This window comes from Calonectris borealis, chromosome 3, assembly GCF_964195595.1.
Source record: "Calonectris borealis chromosome 3, bCalBor7.hap1.2, whole genome shotgun sequence".
Classification (NCBI taxonomy): domain Eukaryota; kingdom Metazoa; phylum Chordata; class Aves; order Procellariiformes; family Procellariidae; genus Calonectris; species Calonectris borealis.
In genome coordinates this window covers 76744527-76762710 of record NC_134314.1, presented here as the reverse complement: position 1 = coordinate 76762710, position 18184 = coordinate 76744527, and the positions used below count along the sequence as shown (strand labels likewise).

At 40.2% G+C, this 18184-nt stretch overlaps 1 protein-coding gene across 1 annotated transcript in view; it reads left to right on the top strand.

The window, feature by feature from the left end:
* PRKN (parkin RBR E3 ubiquitin protein ligase) overlaps nt 1-18184 on the top strand; it is an 808128-nt gene that overhangs the window by 778745 nt on the left and 11199 nt on the right. Inside the window, exon 10 of the mRNA XM_075146290.1 lies at nt 10070-10156. Coding sequence (XP_075002391.1) covers nt 10070-10156 — 87 coding nt within the window. The remainder of the gene's footprint in view (nt 1-10069; nt 10157-18184) is intronic.

Sequence of the window (18184 nt, the reverse complement as noted above, 5' to 3'; positions counted from 1 at the left end):
GAGATGAACAAAATATGTGCTTCTTGCTCATGGTTACAGGAACACGGTCCGAATGCCACGGAATAAAAGTTCGTATGTGAGGTGCCTTGGTTGTGGGATATTTAAAGAAACATTCAGGGAAGTGAGTGGCCTGATTTCTCAATTCAGCGTGAATTAGGCACTGGGTAATTGCTTAACTCTCATCAGCTTCCCAGCCTGAGTGTTCAGTAGCTCATTTCAAGAACCACGTTAATGAATCCATCAGATTTCCAGGTCTGTTTGCACATATAAATGTGCAGCTAGATGCTCAAATGCCCAGGGCATGCATGCATAGCAGCAGTATTATCATATGGAAATAGGTTTGTCATACTGTTTAAGAGCGTATTAATTGAACTCCAAAGCTGCTAGAGCAGGAGCTAAAGCCACAGGCAGTAAAATTCATTCCTCATGACATTCCTTGTGAACTGATATATGCATTCAGCAACAAAACCTCTTTTACAAACTTGCGAGAAGTGATATTTTAATGTAGCTTCCAGCCACTGTTGCAAAAAATCAGCTTTTGACATCATACATGTAAAGCGATGCATTTTCTGCAGGAAGAATATTTTCAAAAGATACACTGTTATACTTGTTATAAAATGCTTTGTCTCACACTTTCTAAAGGCATCTCAAGATAACTATAATTTTCCCTCTTTGCATCCTAGTTCCTTAAAAATAATGCTTCCTTCCGTCCAAAATTTTATTTCTTATTCTTCTTTGTATCCATTTTAGTGTTGACAACATACATGCTAGCTTTTTTTTCTTTAGAACGTAACTCATGCTCTGACTTTATCTGCTCTAGGGTAAATACTGTATTGTTCTACTGGAGTTACAGTGGATTTCTACTACTGTAAGTGGGAGAGATGCACAGTGCATGTTTTAATATATGCCTATATATATTATGTATTTAGAGGTTTAGTTCTCTTTTTCTTTCTTTCTTTCTTTCTTTTTATCAGTAGTAAGTGGAATGCTACAATCTTTTGTGAGATATTAAAAGTAGAGAATAATATCCACTAGATTACAAAAAGTTTTTTTTAAAAATCACAGTTTAGATACATTTTACATCTTTGGCTGCTTTAAAAATGTTCCTTATATTAATAAATGACTAATCCCCTTATCCCTTGCATTTGGTTTCTAATATAGTCCATTAAATGACAAAGTGGCAATAATATTGATTTTTTTTTTCAATGTTTCTTCATATTAATATCACATAGATTATTATGGAAATCGTTTGTAGAAATCTTAAGTTTACCTGCATCCACTCTGCATTTTGTTAGTCATCCAGGCATAAAATTGCTCAAAATTATACACTAGATAGATGTGGCTAGGTGTCTGTACCACTTACTAAAGTTACTTAAATGGGAACAGAATTAAGCCGATAGACAATTGGTTTTTCTATCCAGTGGTGCCAGCAAGAACCTAATACTGAATTAAATTTTTTGGTCATGTCTGTACTACACAGTGAAGTGAGGCATCTCTGTAGTTCTGCATCCCTAAGCTAGCTCCAAGCAGTGCTGAAACATCTACCCAGCATTATACAGCAACATGCAGCGACCGTAGTCCAGGCCCCAAATGTGCTATAGCTGCATTAGCTACGTGGCTGTAAGACTTCCAGCAGGGCTACCTTAAAGCTTCTCAGCAGTGTAAGCTGCAAGCAAAACTCAGTTTTGCCACCTGAAGAAGAAGGAAAGGGGCTAGACTACTGCTGTGTAGAAATGAGAAGGCAGAGAGGAGAAGCGAGTACGCAGGAATTAAGAGTGGAGGAAGATGCCTGGCTGTGACAGCTGGTCCTGAAGGAGGGGTCAGAGTCCGTGGCAGCAGCTATTTCTGGGGTTAGGAAGAGCTCTTCAAAGTAGTGATGTTCAGCATCTGAGGACTTGTCATAGTCCCTGTGGCATGACAAGCTAGAAGTCTTGCTCGCTCTGCTTGCTGTCCGCAGCTCTGGCACAGGTGCAGTAAGTCACAGGCCATGAATGTCTTGCTGTGTTTAGCAGCCTGCTGCTGTAGGCAGCTGCCTACTTTGCTTAAGCTTGTTTGGCTTCCTTTTCCAGAGGTAGCTTGCTTGGCATCAATCTGGGCATCTCATCCCAGTGTTCCAGGGCACAGGATTGTTCTGCTCCCAGTAAAAGATGTACAACTCTGCCAGGGCCAGATACGCCTGTTCAGATAACCAAAACTATGGTCCACTTTGAAAATTTTGCAGTGTTTGAACACATGTTTGCATGGGTAGTCATCTGTCAGATGGGATCCATCAGTGATAACAAGACCTGACTCTATTATGCACACATAATAGCACAACAAATAACAGGTTTTCATACTTTCAATACACCACATAATCTTATTACTAACTCTGCTTTGTAGACTTTTCATTCTTATTGTCTGGAATGAGCTAGCAAGTCTCACCTACCAGCCAACATGCTAAGAACAAGATTGTGCCATACTTAATGTGTATGTATGGGGTAGAGGAATCTGGAAAGAGCATTATCCCTTCTCCCACAGGGACCTGAAGTCATTTCCTCTGAGAGAAGCACCAGCTTCTTTCTTCTGTTCTATCCCTTGCAGCACTTGGACCACAAGGCAATTCAGAAGGGGGTGGAAAGAAGAAGTAAGATTGCCCATCCACATAAATCAGCAAACAGGATATTTGGGGAGGTCTAGGACAGGTTCTCTGAGCTTCTGCTGTCCATTTCACCAATCCAGCTTTCAGGTTAATGCCACCTGATGCAAGGCAAGCTCCAGGGCAGTCTGATTGTCAGCAGACGCAGACTCATCAGCACTCATGAAGAGCCTTGGGATGTACATGCTGTCATCTAGATCTTAGGGAATGAGCCCGGGGGTTGTTTTGTAGAATTCAGGAGGGAGACTTTCACTTTCAGATTCAAAAGAAAAACATTGAAATCTCTAAGACGTTTTGATGCAGTCCTACACTTAAAGCTTTTAATGTTTATAGAAAATTGCCTTTTATAGTATCGATGGCAAATTGGCCTTAGATTGCAAAAGCTGCACAGACACTGCAGCTATATTTTTGACACCATATTTTGACAGATTGCCATGCTCTTCACAAAAGTTTGATTTTAGATGAAATATGCATAGTAAATGTGTGTACTTTATTATAAGGAAAAAGACCAAAATTGCTCTGCAAGTACTACCATGCTTTGCAATTGCATTATATCTGATAAAACCGGTGTCATTAAAAAGGGATACTTTTTCTACTGTGCCATTTATCTTCATTGCAGTATTTGCAGGTTTTTCTATAACTGACAATTGGCAAAGCCACAAATCCTAAGTAAACATAGCTACTGCAGATGGTAAATATTCTGCTTTAAAGGTTCTTGCTGTAAGCACAAGAAATACCAAAAGACAGGGCACGTGGCTGACGGTCTCACACTTGGTGCTGGATATAACAAAATGCCAGAGGCAAAGTCAGTCCAATACCCAAAATGTGCGGTTCACAGCGGTAGCATGACAAAGACTGTGACATTTGAGGGGAGGGGGAGGGCTGTGTTTAATCGACTTTGGATGGAAATAAGTAACAAAGATACTTTCAAAGTAAAAAATGCTTAGTCTGTGTTTATGGAGATTTGAACTCTAGCCAAGAATCAGACTGCTCTCTTACTCGAAAGATAGACTATACGGTAAAACCTTTTCCAGTGAAATTTGGGATCTGGGGGCTTTTCTTAAAAAAAAAAAAAAAAAATCTGTAGGTATGTATCACTCACTATAACATTATAATTTATACTTTGGAAAGTTCAATTGGAAGCTACATTTTTCTAAACAGAAACACTAGAGAGGGATGACTTTGGGTATTATGGGCAGTGCCATAATGTCACTCTCTGCTAGCTTTGATTTCACTGAAGGCATGCTCATATTTTCACTATAAATCCTTGCTCCAGTCAGCAGCCTATAGTTTGACTACAAAAGCTCATTTAGATTGAAACTTGGTGCCTTATAATATTTTACATTTTCAAGGGGTTTTTTTGACTAAGTGATCATGTTGTCAAGTGAAGAGAAGGAATTCTTAGCCTTTTATTTATGTTGCTATTTAATAAAACAACGTACAGGTAAAAAAAAATACCTGCTAGTCTGATAAAAAAACCAAACAACTATACATTTGCTGTATACAATATAAACCTTTGCTGGTTGGAACTCATAGGAGCTTCTGTGTGATTGGTGACTACTTATTTGCACTCCCCAATCATATTTTCATTTACCAAAAAAAAAAAAGCACGGAAATACTTTACCAATTACCTTTATTAGGCTGAGTTTTGACTTTATGAAACCAGGGTGTGGTTCTTTTGAGGAATGATCTGAGATGATTAGCGGGGAGTCCAATGTTTAAAAATTGGAAATCTTCTCCCTTACAGTGCTGCTATGTGATCTTGGACAAGTCTCTTTGGTGTGGAACCTCAATGGCATTTGGGTTTCCACATCAACTTAATTAAGATCTTCAAATGTTAGGGATCTGTGGCCAAGGATTTCTATGAATTAGGCTCCAGTCACTAAAACAGGAATAGTAGTACTTTGCCGCTTCATGGGAGTACAGTGAGAGAGGTTCACTTATAATTCCAAGATGCTCCGATGCTCTGGTGATCAAAGCCATGCAAGTATCTTAGAATGCTACATTATTTTGCTCTGATATGTAATATATAACCAAACTGGTTTTGAAGACATACAAATAAGTCTATCTAGTTCCATATATATCTTAGATTATACTTGATTTCCCTTGTATTCTCTTTAGAATATACTATAGCCTTCTCACATTACAACAGCGCATAATGTGCATTTTCTGGCAGCTCATTAAATAATAAAATTAACAGCTGTTAACTGTAGTTTATTTCACCTTAGCATGAATTATGATTATAATGTAGTACTCTTTTGGTTTGGCTTTGGACTTGATTTTAGAGGAAAGAGTGAGTAGAGGTGTTGAAGGTTGATTTCTTGAAGTACTTGTTTGCCTGAGAAGGCAAGATAAAATTTGTGAGCCCTCCATTTTGAATGAAAGGTGAGAAGATCTGTGATTTTCCTCTGTTCATATAGTCATGGTTTTGAGGAACCTTTGCATCTCCTGCATATTAGTTTTGCACTACTGGCAGAAAGCTCCAGTACTGATGGAGATGTTGATCCTGCCTTTATTCAGTAGCTTTAATTTTCATGATTCCCATCTGTACTGATGGGTCCAGACAGACAGCACTAAATGAGGGGAGATCAAAGAAGAAAAGGTAGAAGAACAGAGAAGACAAAACAATTTTGTTAAGTTTGCTAGTCAATGTATTCTCAATGACAACAGGTCACATCAGGAGAAACTGATTTCATTCTATGATGAGATTACAAGTTTGATAAGAAAAAGTAATTGCACAAAACCGATTTCATTTTTTTTTTTTTTTGGTAAGACTTCAAGCTATAGAATATTCTGATAAGGAAATCATCACCATAATACATCAATAAAAGGCTTTAGGGGGCTGGGTTCCAAATGACATGGTTAGGGTGTGTGCAGCAGCATTGTCTCATCGCTATCAGATGACACAGTATGGATCCCTCCCTGGGCGGTGGTTGTGTGGATTAAGAACTGGCAGATCATAGAAAGTAGTGTTTTCTGTGAAGAATCTATGTGTAGCAGGGTATTGCTAGCAGCATTCAACAGGGACTGCCAGCAAACCCGTCACCACTCAATACTCGACAGTGACCCAGAAGTAAATATAAAGACTCTGCTGATACAGCACAGCAATGATACAAAGATCAGTCAAATATAATTAATGATAAAAACAAGACAGTCCCCAGAAAAGTGCCATGAATATGACTTGTGGCTGGGGGAGAGAGGGAGGAGGAATGGCTTAACCAGTGAGAAACTTAAGTGTTTCTCTGTTTAGGTTAAAGAAGATTCAGAGGTATCTTGATTACAGTACAAAGTATCTTCACAGGAAGAAAATACGGGATACTGAAAGACTTTTTATTTTAGCAGAGAAATGCGAAGCAGAAAGCAGTGGCTGGAAGCTGAAACCAGAAAGGGTCAAAGTAGACATTAGATACAATTTTTAACAGTGATTTTGAAGGGCCATTAAAACACTGTACCAGAGGTATGAGTGCATCTTTCCTCAACTGATGTCTTTTATCTGGATGTGAATGTCTGTTTTGGAAGATAAACTTTGGCCAAACCATGTATCATACATAGTCTGTCTTCAGCCCAGCTAACAGGATAACTGTAGGAGTGAAGACACAGCAGTCCAGATTTCAACATGGATTGCAGAAGCCTGGTAAGAAATCTGGGTACGTGCTTGAGTTGTTAGCTCACACGTAAGTCCCTAGCAGTGCACCTACGGTCATGGTCATAGCCATAAACTTTGGCTATGACTACCTCACTGCAACCTTGCCTTCATTCTGCTGTGTAGACACGTGGGAGGAGGTAAGGGTGAAAAAGAAAGTGAATATCTGGGTTGAGGAGTAACTTTAAAATAACAGTAGGGTGCTCAAACTTGAAGCTTTGTGTAGGGATTCAAGAATGGGAGTATTGTATTGAAGTTGGAAGAAAGATAATTTTAAAAGTAATATTTTATAAGCACTATAGGGAGATATTATCAGAGACCAAAGAAAAGGCATTTGCAGTAGGCAAGAGAGAGAATGAGAGCTGTGGTGCTTAATCCAAGGGAAAGCAGATCTTGGAAATGTTGTAAAGAAGGAAACAGCAAAATCTTGTTTCTGAAAAACCAACAAGCATAGAATGTAAATGAAAAACTCATTTTCCTTTAATCCAAAAAAAGAGCTACATTCTGCTCCCACTTCCAAACTTAAAACACTTAAAACACTATAAATGGGCCAGAGAGGAATAACTGAGACTACAGCTTGGTTTCACCATCTTAGCTTTTATTCAGTGTCACTCTTGGCACTGCAGATGTCATCTGTGGGGTTCGAATTCCATTGAGCTGAGCGGAGTTTGGTCTGATTTTACCTTTTGTTTGAATGATCATAAAGATAGGAGGATTTTAAAAACAGGATCTGGATCCCTGTTTAAGTTTTTAATACTGCCTATTCTGAGGTCACTTGGATTGAGGATTTCTGCTTAGGCCTATCTCATACATTTTTACAGATACTCAAAAGCCTGGAATAGCACACACAGAGGTTATATTAATTTCCAGTGCCTAAATCCCTTAAGTGCTTTAGGGATTTCCCTGCTAATTCTCTTTTTAATGCATAAACCTAGAAGGTAGGTTTGGGACCTTTGGGATTTATTCCTTGTGTTGGTTGTTTTCCAACCAAAGAGTCTTTCAAAGGTAACAACAGTAAGTGCTAAATACACAAAGACATAGGAAGTTTATATGCTGTTTATATTAACACAGTAATCTGCCTGTCTTTTTCTGGCAAATGAAAGGGAAGAAAGTGTGACTATTATTAGTAATTACACTACTTATAGTAATTTTAAACACTTACGAATACTAAATTTATGCAAAAGTGTTAAATCCTGACTGAACAACTTAAATCCTTTTCTTTCCAAGGGCAAAATAACTGTATTAATGTTAATGAAGCCACAAAATGCAAGTTAACTGACAGCATTTTTGCAGTTGCTGTATTTTATTACTGAAACTTTATTATATTTTTCATGTCTGAATGTAAAAAATGAATAAAACTATCACAAACTGCTCTTTGATGTAAGTGACACGCTTTTTCTTTATGATGCATGCTTTGCCATAAAAAGGGAGTGCTTAATACATTTCTGTTGGGAGATGTCTATTTATTCTGACAAACCGATCAGCCTCCAGGGCGTTCTTTTGCCACAGAACTGATTTTACATCTCATTCATTATCTAATAAGATGTGAAAAGAGTATCCTCTCTCACCAAAAAAAATCAGGCTTTGTTTCATTACAAGGATGTGGCAGGCTCACTCATGGACTTACTTGCAGGATATACAATTGTTAGTGAAAGGCCCAGATACACACTCATGCATGTTTCCAGTATAGCAAGCCTATGGGGAAAACATTGGTAACATTGGTCCTAAGGATTTTTTATTTTAAAGGTAAGTATAAAAAGTGGCCTCTATAATGAGAAAATGCATTTCACATCTTTAAATAATACAGCATGAGTTTATGAATTTTATTATTACAATAAACGGCAACGCCACATAAACTACATTGTGAGGCAGCCGGAATGTCTTTGCAAAATATATGCCCTGGGTTTTTTTTTCTTTCTTCAGTATTTCCCCCTTTTCAATATTTATGGTTTAAAATTGCACTTGCATGGGAAAAGTGAGGGAGACTGGAGTGAGGAAAGCAAGCTGAGGCATTGTGTGATAAGGCAGTGATAAAGCAAGTGTATACAAAACCGTTTCAGACAAATTATTTCAGCCAGATGTGTTCATAAGGAAATAAAGTCATGAAGGAAAAAGAGAATAGGAGACACAGTAGGAAATACAGTTAAACCTGGCCATAACCTTAATTGTTAAGGGATAATAAGTCTTTGAGATATTAAGTATCCAGACAGAGAGTACCTCTCTATGTGTTTGAGCAGTGTTCCACACAGCTGAAACTTTTGACCACTAATGCAGTGCAAATTGTTGTTGTATTTTAATGATGCTCTATTACAATAATGCAGTCTCTCATATAACATACCTTGCAAAAGTGCCTCCATTGTTAAGCTGTTTGCTAACAAGCGCAAGTGAATTAACAAATCCATGTTAGTTCAAGTAAAATAAAACATTTTAAATCATTGACAAAATAGTGGAGAGAAGTGACAAGAAAGCAAACAAGTGATTAGGTTTGATATCTCTGGAAGTTAGAACACTCGCTCCATTCCTCCACTCCAAATTTCCCTGACTCTGAATCACAGGATCAACCCTTTTGGACTTGCACAATGCTTCTTTTCATAAAAATGCAGTTTCTTTAGCATCACAATGAAGTATGATTTTCAGTGCTTCTTAGAAAAGTGACAATAAAGCTTGAAAGACTTCAAAATGAAATTGCAAAAGCTGGGATTTGTGGCAGACAAATGTTCTAGTGTCATGTCCTCCTGATATCCTTTATTCATTACATGTGAATGCAGCTCTGTATCTAAAAATCAAGGCTGTTTTATCAGTCTTGCTTATAATGCCAGTCAGAATGGCTTACCGCTGAGAGATCTTTCAGCGCCTGGAGTTGCACCAAGACAGCATAGCTTTAGAACAGCATAAGAGAGACCCATTTTACATTATTAACTTTTCCCCTTACCTGCAAGGACACACAATTTAATGCAACATTGATGGGTCAAAGATTTTGACGCATGTCAAGACAGATATCTTCATTTTAGAGGTTAAAAAGAAGGCATTGAACTTGGTACGTATTAACCTGTTTAGCTGGCAGAGGCAGCTCAGACTGAGGTAGGGACACTTGTTTTACTCATCTGCAAAAGACATTACTTTTGAATGAAGACTTATGTAAAGAACAATGTAATTTAAGGAAGATGAAACCAGAACAATTGCTAGAAATGCAATAAGGGTCTAGAGGTAGTCCCTTAAAACCCATATTAACTAACCTATCATTGTGTTCTTTCTATGTTTTTTTATAAACCATTCTATAAAAGTCCATGGCAAGGATATAATTTTCTAGAAAACAGTATTTCATATGACCTATATAAAGTGTTTATCCCCTAGTAAAGTCAGCAATAGTTTTCCGTAGAGAATGCATTTGATTCAGAACTATGAATAGACTATTTCCATTAGTAAACACTATAAAGCAGAACTGCTTGTTTCACCCAGCACCCTTCTTGTATAAACAGATTTCACTGTAGGAGAAACACACCCAGAAGTATCTACTATGTCTTTGTGTCCCTAAATGGACCATGTAGCAAAATCTTATTTTTAATTATGGCATTTATATTACTTCACTGATGAAATGTATAATAACAACAGCAAAATCGTTGTGTTAATGATCAGAGTGTATAATAAGATGCACAATTAGGAGGATTATGGGAATTTGATGGGATGAGAAGGGCAAGAGATCATCTGCTGTATGACTCTTCATGATTGTAACCTGCTGTCTATATCCCTAATGTGTTTTTATGACTTGTATGCTTTGGTTTGTTTTCCAGTTTGTGTTCTGCCGTGAATGTAAAGAAGAATACCATGAAGGGGAATGCAGCTCTCTCCTCAGCACGCAGGGAGCCATGGCCCAGAAGGTAGGGATCCCACAACTCATTACATCCTGATCATTATCCCTGGCCCAGCTAGAGCGTCATTTGTCAAATGGATCCTAATTATAATCCTAAGTAAAAGCAGTTATGTTCATGCTGAATTACTCCAGCCGTCGGAGCTGCCGAATTGGCTTTCAGTCGCTCTGATTGATAGAATAGCTGAGTTCTGTCAGGAACACACAGGACTCTGCCATCATTTGAGGCCTTCCCAATGGGCTTTTGGGGTTGTCTCTGTTCAATGTGAACACTTTTGAAAAACTTTCTGTAGTCTTGATACCTTTCAGCTTATTTTCAGTGCACCAGTCAGGAAATCACGTGGGTTTGGACTGAACAACAGGGGTTTTATACAGCCTGTGCAGAAAATGCTGTTGATAATTTATGGTTTAGCTTAGAGAAATAAAAAATAGATTGCCTAGGCTGGAAGCTGTTAGATGATAATTATTCTAGGCTGCTCTATAATTTTGTAGCTATTGTAGCTATAGACTTGGACAGGAAATAGTTTTTCTCTCCTGGCATTTCTCTTTGTTTGAGATTCAAGTTTCCCTGCTCTCCATGGCAAATAAATTACAGTCTCTCCAATTTAAAAAAAAAAAAAAAAAGAGAGAGAAAGTGCAAAGGACAGAAGAGATGATACCTTCTAAATATCTCGCAGCTCGATGCCCAGGGTGCGCTCCTAGGAAGAAGAAAAGTGATATTCAGATGTCTGGCATGTTTGATGCTAAGAGGAAACTCAAACCCTGAGCCCCCACACAGTCCAACATGGCAGATGCAGGATTGTGGGTGGGTGCTGATAGGGACTTGCGCCCAGCTAGTTCTCAGCGAGGCATGCCCAGCTCCTGCCAGTGCCTGCAGGCAGGCTCCGTCTGAGGCTGGCTTTTGGGGCCTCTCACTCTTCGACCGTAGAGACTGGGAGGGAGCTGGAGGCCTACTGGGAACCTTTGCCATGTGCTACCATGAGACAGTTCATTGCCATACTTTGGAGACACTGCACTAAGCTATGAACTGTGTACGAATTCTTCTCTTTAACCTTTCTTAGTGAAGCTCTTCTAATTTATAAAAAGAATTAGCACTTGTTGAGACAGAATTAAACATCCTGTATCCTAGTAGTCAGTCAGGGTATCTACGTCTGGTGCCCCAGAACATGTGTACTGTATGAGATCCCAAATCCATATACCCTCCCAGCCTCTAGTGATTTGTGATTCAGATGTGGTATTTTGTGTTCAGCAGCTATCAGCAAATTTTTATTCCATGAATTTGTGCAACCCTTTTTTTGAAGCCATATATATACAAGGAGATTTGCAGATTAACTACCCTCTATGAAGAACAATCTCCTTTTGTTTGCAGTAGTCTTAGAACAGTCTTCCAGCTCCCATTCACATTTACATAAAAACAAAACAACAGAGACATTGAGAGATACTTAAAGTATCCAATAGCCTAGTAAAGTAAGAGACCAAGGCTCAATGTCTTACCTGAATTAAATACAGCTAGAACTTGAATACATCTGAGCATGAACAGTGAGCCCTATATCCATTAAGCTATTTATGCCTAGAGTTTTGCCTAGAGTACTGAAAGTCATCATGGCACCTTACAAATGACTTCAACAATGTTGGCTCTGTGGAAGTTAGAGTTTCTATAATTTCCATGCTCTAGGGCAGAGATAAAGGTGTGCCAGGAAAAATCAGAATACCATAGGAAGATGTGGTTTATTTTTAATATTTGTATATTGCCTTAGCTTCTCCTGACGACAATGGGAGCAATTCATCCATCTGGTCTAGTATGTCAGCACATGAATTGCACCCAATTAGACCTGTTAACTTAGGAAAATTGATTACTTTTGCTGTTCCAGTGTAATGTGAACATTTTTGCTGTTCCTGAAAAATTTCCTGTACTCTCAAAGAGCTATTCCAGAATAGCTAAATGATAGTACCAGAATAACTCTTGCAGCTATGCAAATCAGTTCCCCAGTATAGACAACACCACAGACTACCCAAAATTCATTTAGACTCCAACTTAAGCTGAAGTTAATTGACTTAGGAGAGCCTTCTTTTCCTGCAAGAAACTAAGAGAGCTGCACTAATTAAACTTCTCCACAAGGTGGTGATGTGCCACTGAAGGAACGTTTTCCCTTACTTTCTGTAACCAGGCAGGCAAACTGAGCGGTAACTAAAACAAGGCAAGCCCAGGTGCTGGTGAGATGTTGGTTTCATCCGAATAGCATCACTACAAAGCAATCCTGCATACAACACTCTCGTACAATACATACAAAACATTCGTGGGGCATAGATGGAAAGAAGTGCATGTGGGACTGTTTTCATCTCTCTCTCATTGAGATTAATTTAAACATTTATCCACTTGTGCTTTCAGCCTTTTTGTTCTGTTTGGCCCTCCCCTGCTAGGTGCGCAACCCTGTGTGTCAGAATTAACTTGCTATTATTGTACTGCTTGTTCAGGCAGTGAAGATTATTTTTTCTTTGACCATCATCTGTTTCAAAGTAGGAATAATACACTTCCAGGGTTGCCTTCAGCTCCTGCAGTTTGACTCCTGTCCGGATTCTTTCCATATAATTTATCTTAGAAACAGATCTTATTGTCACAACTCCCGCCGCTCAGATTTCAGGGTCAACCAGACACGCTGCCACCAAACTGTCACTCTCTGGAACTGGTGCAGGATATGTGGTCTCAGGAAAATATTTTCTATAAAAAAATGCAGGTTTTATTTTAGCCTCTAATGGCTACAGTAGTGAAAGGACCTTCCGTCACCTTCACATTTCTGCAAATGCCTGCATGTCCCTGCCATTGCCAATGTGAGAGGAAACATGGTGGGCAGGTTTAGGCCTAAGTCAGCGTGATGGAGATGAAGATGGTGGAGCATGAGGAGTGTGAAAGAGCTGGAAGAAAAGCCAGAAAGGAATCTTGTTGTGGAGGAATTGGGTAGCCAGAAGTTGATGGCAACATAGAGAGCGGGAAGAGCTGCTGTGCTACCCAAAGCAGCCCTCTCACGACCTGTGTCCCAGGGTGCCGCAAGGGCCGTCTGCTCCCTGGGGCTCCCCATGGGTCTGTCAGGGCAGGGCCTGGCACCTCCCCGGGCACAGGGTGGGCTGTGGCCGGGACAGGACGTGGGCCTGCACGTGGGCCCAGCGTGGTGGGGCTCGTGGCCGGGCAAGGCAGGGCTGTGGGTGCTGGAGACCAGCCTTGCTGCTGTGTTGCTGGGGCTGACATGGGGTCCTGGGCTGTGGGCAGGGTGGGGAGGTTTCCCAGGGACTGGGCTGGGACAGCAAGGTCTGGCACCTGACACCAATTTGGGAAGCCTTGGAGAAGGAGATCCCTCAGAAGGAGAGGTAGAAACTGATACAGAGGCATTCAAGCGTCCATGAAAGTCAAGAGCTCTCAGAGATATAGTGGAAGCTCCAGAAAGAGGAGAAGGAAGAGAGAAGAAAGCAAATAAGCCTGTGAGATGACATGGGACAACAAGGAGGATCCAGGAAGCAGAAACGGTGGTGGCGAAAGGGGCCTGTGCTGGGCCAGATGTCAGAAGGAGGAAGGACGAAGCCTGAGGTCAAGACAGAGGAGCAGAGCTGGTGGGACTGCGAAGGGAGGGAGGGCAGCAGGGAAGGGGGAATGGAGTCAGTTGGCAGGAGGAAGGAAGAGGGCAACAGCAGCTGCGGAGCGCAAGAGGGACAAAGCAGGTGCCACGTGTGGTACTTAAGGCTATTCTAAATAAAGGGGGTTGAACCTTATAATGGTGGGAAGCTAGAGGGCATTGCTTGCTGTTTGGGGTAGAAAAGGCAAACTCAGCAGCAGGCGTGCAGAGAGTAGCCTAGCTTTAAATACTGGTATATCACAATCTTTCAGATCTATGCACAGATATTGCATGCTCCATTGGGATGGATAAAATCTCCTCTTTCTACTTAAATGTCCATTTTTAACCCTGATAGGCCATTGAAATCTCATCCTAAGCATTTACTAGTGCAGGGCTGATTATTTCCCATCTTAGTGTGTAAGTTACATAATTTCAGGGAAAATAAAATGTATCTATGGCAACTTCAGTTGACAAGCTTTCTTTTAAAACCATTGCAGCCTCTTGGACCTGTTTGGAGTTTGGGATGAGAGAAGTAATCATATCTGATGGATTAAAAGACACAGTGTGCATGATGGAATCAATGACACAGTAAAGGTGACTCCAGCCAGATTTAGGTTTAGAAATAACCGCATAGTCCCTGCGATGTACACCACAAAACCAAGCTTCCTGGCCCCTTTTAACCTCACCCATAAACAGTCTATGCTGATGGGGAATCTAGGCATAAACCAGCTTCCTCTGTAAGTCCCCAGGTTAAAATTAGCCTAGCTTTTCTAGCGCAAAACCTTTCTAGATAGTTTGCTTTTTACCAGGATAAGTAATGCATCTTCCTGCTCATTAGCAACTGGACAATAAAATGTGACCGCATATTAGATTTGAACATGTGCAGAGTAGCTCCCAGGACTGTTTTGGTGCTGGGCATGTTGATAAGACACCTGCAAGGTAAACTGTAATAGCAATAGCAATGACAATGAGGTAAAAGTGGCACATATGGAAATAAGTGAATAGAATGTGGGGCACAAAGACATAAACATTTGAAAAAAATGACACAAACTGAATGAAATGGCTTACAAAAACCTATGTTTTAGAGATGGTTCTACGGACAAACTTTCCCCAAGATGGTTTCAGCTGCTGATTATCTTGTCCTGCCAAGCCAATGAGTGTGTGATTATAAAAAGCAAGTTTGCTTTTTCAGAGGTTGCTGTGCATTTAGTAAAGAGAATAAATTAAACATAATGATAGATTTCTATAGTACAGCTGTACACAAATCCCTCCAATAACCTGCATTCAAAGGCTTGAACCTAAAAGAACATCTGATGTCTAATTCATCATCCCACAAACCCAGACTGGTAGTATTTGTAGGACCCAGACATAAATCTAGTTCATCCCACTTGAACAAACTCCACTATTAACCCTAGGCCAGCAACAGGTGTAAACCTAAGCCTACATAAAATGTCCACGGTGGCTGAAGTCTTAAAGCTTGCCCAGTGGTCTCTTCTGCTCCACGCTCCAACCCAAGCTCTTTAAAAATCCTGTCAGGCCATATCTAGTCTTAGTCCAAGCCTTAATTCCAGCTAGTTATAGCAACCCTGGCCCTGCAAACCATGCAATCCAGCAAAATCCATCACTAAACATCTACCTTTAGCTGCTGGTGCAGCTAAAAATTGTTACCAATTATTTCTTGCACACAGGTTACAGAATAAGTTGTGTGAATTTCCGCCATTTTATTACATTGAAAATCTCGTTACTTGCTAAAGGTGTTCATTTCAGACCAGGTTCATTGTATAAGCAAAGTAAAAAATTTATTGTTAGTCTTATCAAAATCCTAGAAAGCTAATCAAATAACTATTTTTAGTCCATTTACAATAACACTAGGACTTACAGTTCAAATTATATATAGTTGAAATAATGGATATGCAGACTTTCTGGTAACACCCATTTCTCTGGTGTTATGTTTAACCTTCCACTGCCTCTCTGGGTCCTAAGCTCAATGGCTTCAGTCTGGGACAGGGGCTGGCATAGTGAGTCCTTTACCAGGAGGAGCATGGTGTCGATATTGGCGGGTTTTTCTCTTTCTCACTGCATTATCTGCATGGGGTCACTTTTATATCTCTGTTAACACGCTCCATCACTGGTTTGCAAGTCGACGTTGGGTCCAAATTTACTATGGTGTGTTTTACCTAAGTCGGTTATGTCTTTGTTCTCTTTGTTATCCCTAAGACTGTTTTTACTTAGCTCTCAAGGCTGCATTTGGATAACTGACCACTGGAGAGTTGTTTATAGCGCTGGGGCCTCCCATATCTTCCTGTGCTTTCAAGGCCTCTGCTATCATCCCATGCCTCTACTCCTCTGCGTAGCATTTTGTTGTAGGGTCAGAGACAGTTCATTCTGCCCATAATACCTATACTTGTCATTGCTGTCCATTAGTTACAAAAATACATGTAACATTGTTAAACCACGCAATTATACAAAATTATGCAAAAGCAAAAGCAAAATAGGTAACAGTCAGCTGGTCATTAGATAATTGCTGTCACTTGCTAAACCAAATCCCTAGGCAGGCCAAGGCCGGTCCAGAGAAAGCCTGATGGGTCCTGAGGGCTGTGGTGCTGGCTTGGCACAAAGGCTGTGGCCTCTTACAAGAAACAGCAACAGCATTTTTAGTGAGCCACAAAGCTACCTGTTCTAAACCTTCATCTACAATCTGCTTAGGTGTAAGTTTATAGCTAGTGCTGTAAAACTTAACTTCAACTCCACTCCAGACCTGTGGGACGCTGCCTGTCCCAGCTGTAGCCCCAGGCTGGAGGCCTCACTCACCCAAATCTCAAAGCCTATCCCCAAACCTACCATCTTCAAGTCAAACCTCAGCTATCTGTTATTTGAGTCCCAGTCCTTACTGGTACTAGGTAGCTGATGCAGGATCCAGATATTAACTTGGCTTTTCTGCCACTGGCAGTATAAAACTTGCCCAGAAGCCCTGTCAGCCCGGGAACCCATCAGACCAAACCAATAGTCATCCCGTGCCTCAGCCTCAGAGGTATCGTTTTTTCCAGACCTGATCCTATTCATCAGCACCTGCCACCTGGACCCTGACTGCAACCCTAACCATAGTTTCGGGGCTCAGACCTAACTCAGCCATGAGCTCTCAGGCGAACGATCAGCTCTGAAGCAGACCCATTTGATCACTTCCCAGAAATGCTTTTCGCTGCACAGGTGTGGCATAAAAACACGCCTGAATGTGTGCGCAGACATCCAGGAAAGCCTGTCACATCACCTGCACCCTGCTGAAGTCTTTTGTAATGTAGTTCCTGGAAAGGCTCCCAGCTCACTTGGGCTGCAGGTGAGCCTCCGGCCCATCTTTTCCTCCCATTGCCTCATGTATGCAAATCTCGAAGTTGCCAGCAGGTGTTACAAAATGTACAGACATTGCCTGCCAGGCCTCCCTTCCCATCCACTGAACAGCAGCTGTCTAATCTCTTACGCTATTTTGCCTGTAGATTTCCAGCAAGCATCCAGGGTTGTGAAGCCTGGTCTCTACATAGGTGATGGTTTGCTGTAATTATGCAGCAGAACATATTGGCCCACTGTGAAGACTATTTCACGATTTGATTTTAATGTGGAATTCCCAAATAAAGATGCTTTCAAAATATCCTTAACTCAATTATTGTAATGCTAAGATATGAGATATGTAGCTAATGCTTCATGAAAATCAGGCTTGGTGTAATGTATTTCTTACAATATGGTTGTGGAATCGAAAAACTATGCAATGTAAGTATTAAATTGTAATAGAAAAACATAATGCTGACAAAATTATGGAATTGCATATGTCTCCTGACTTACTGTATGAAGCAAGTAGCAAGCTTCTTTTTTGTTTGAATCTTCAGTGAAGGGTGAGTTGTTAGGGAAAACATATGTATTATATTGGACTCCATAGTTATGTGACCTTCTGAATCAGTTCTTGGTTATCAGCATTTTGTGTTTATGCTTTAAATATTGCAAATATCATTTTCAGAATTGTTCCTTCACTATTTCAGCACAATTTCCTTACTGCTTTTAGAACAGTGGAAAACAGAAGGTGATGTATTTGAAATGGTGTGCTACAGGCAAGAGTTAAAATGAGAAACATGCAGCATTTCTATGTAACCTTCTTTCTCTACTCGGAAGAGGGGGAAAATTAATCAAAATGCTAAATAGTAAATGCTGACCACAAAAACCATTGAATTATTTCACTGCATTTTAGTGAAAGAAAAAGGTACTGAGGAGGTTCATCATACATAACATCTTTCAATGAGTCCTGAGTCACAGTATGAAATGTGGAACATCTATTATTAGACCATTGATTTTTTTTTTTCCCATCAGATAAATTTAAAAGGTTAAATAAAACATGGCTGTACAAAAAATGGTACACCTAGCTTGATTTCTAAAGTATCTTAAACAAT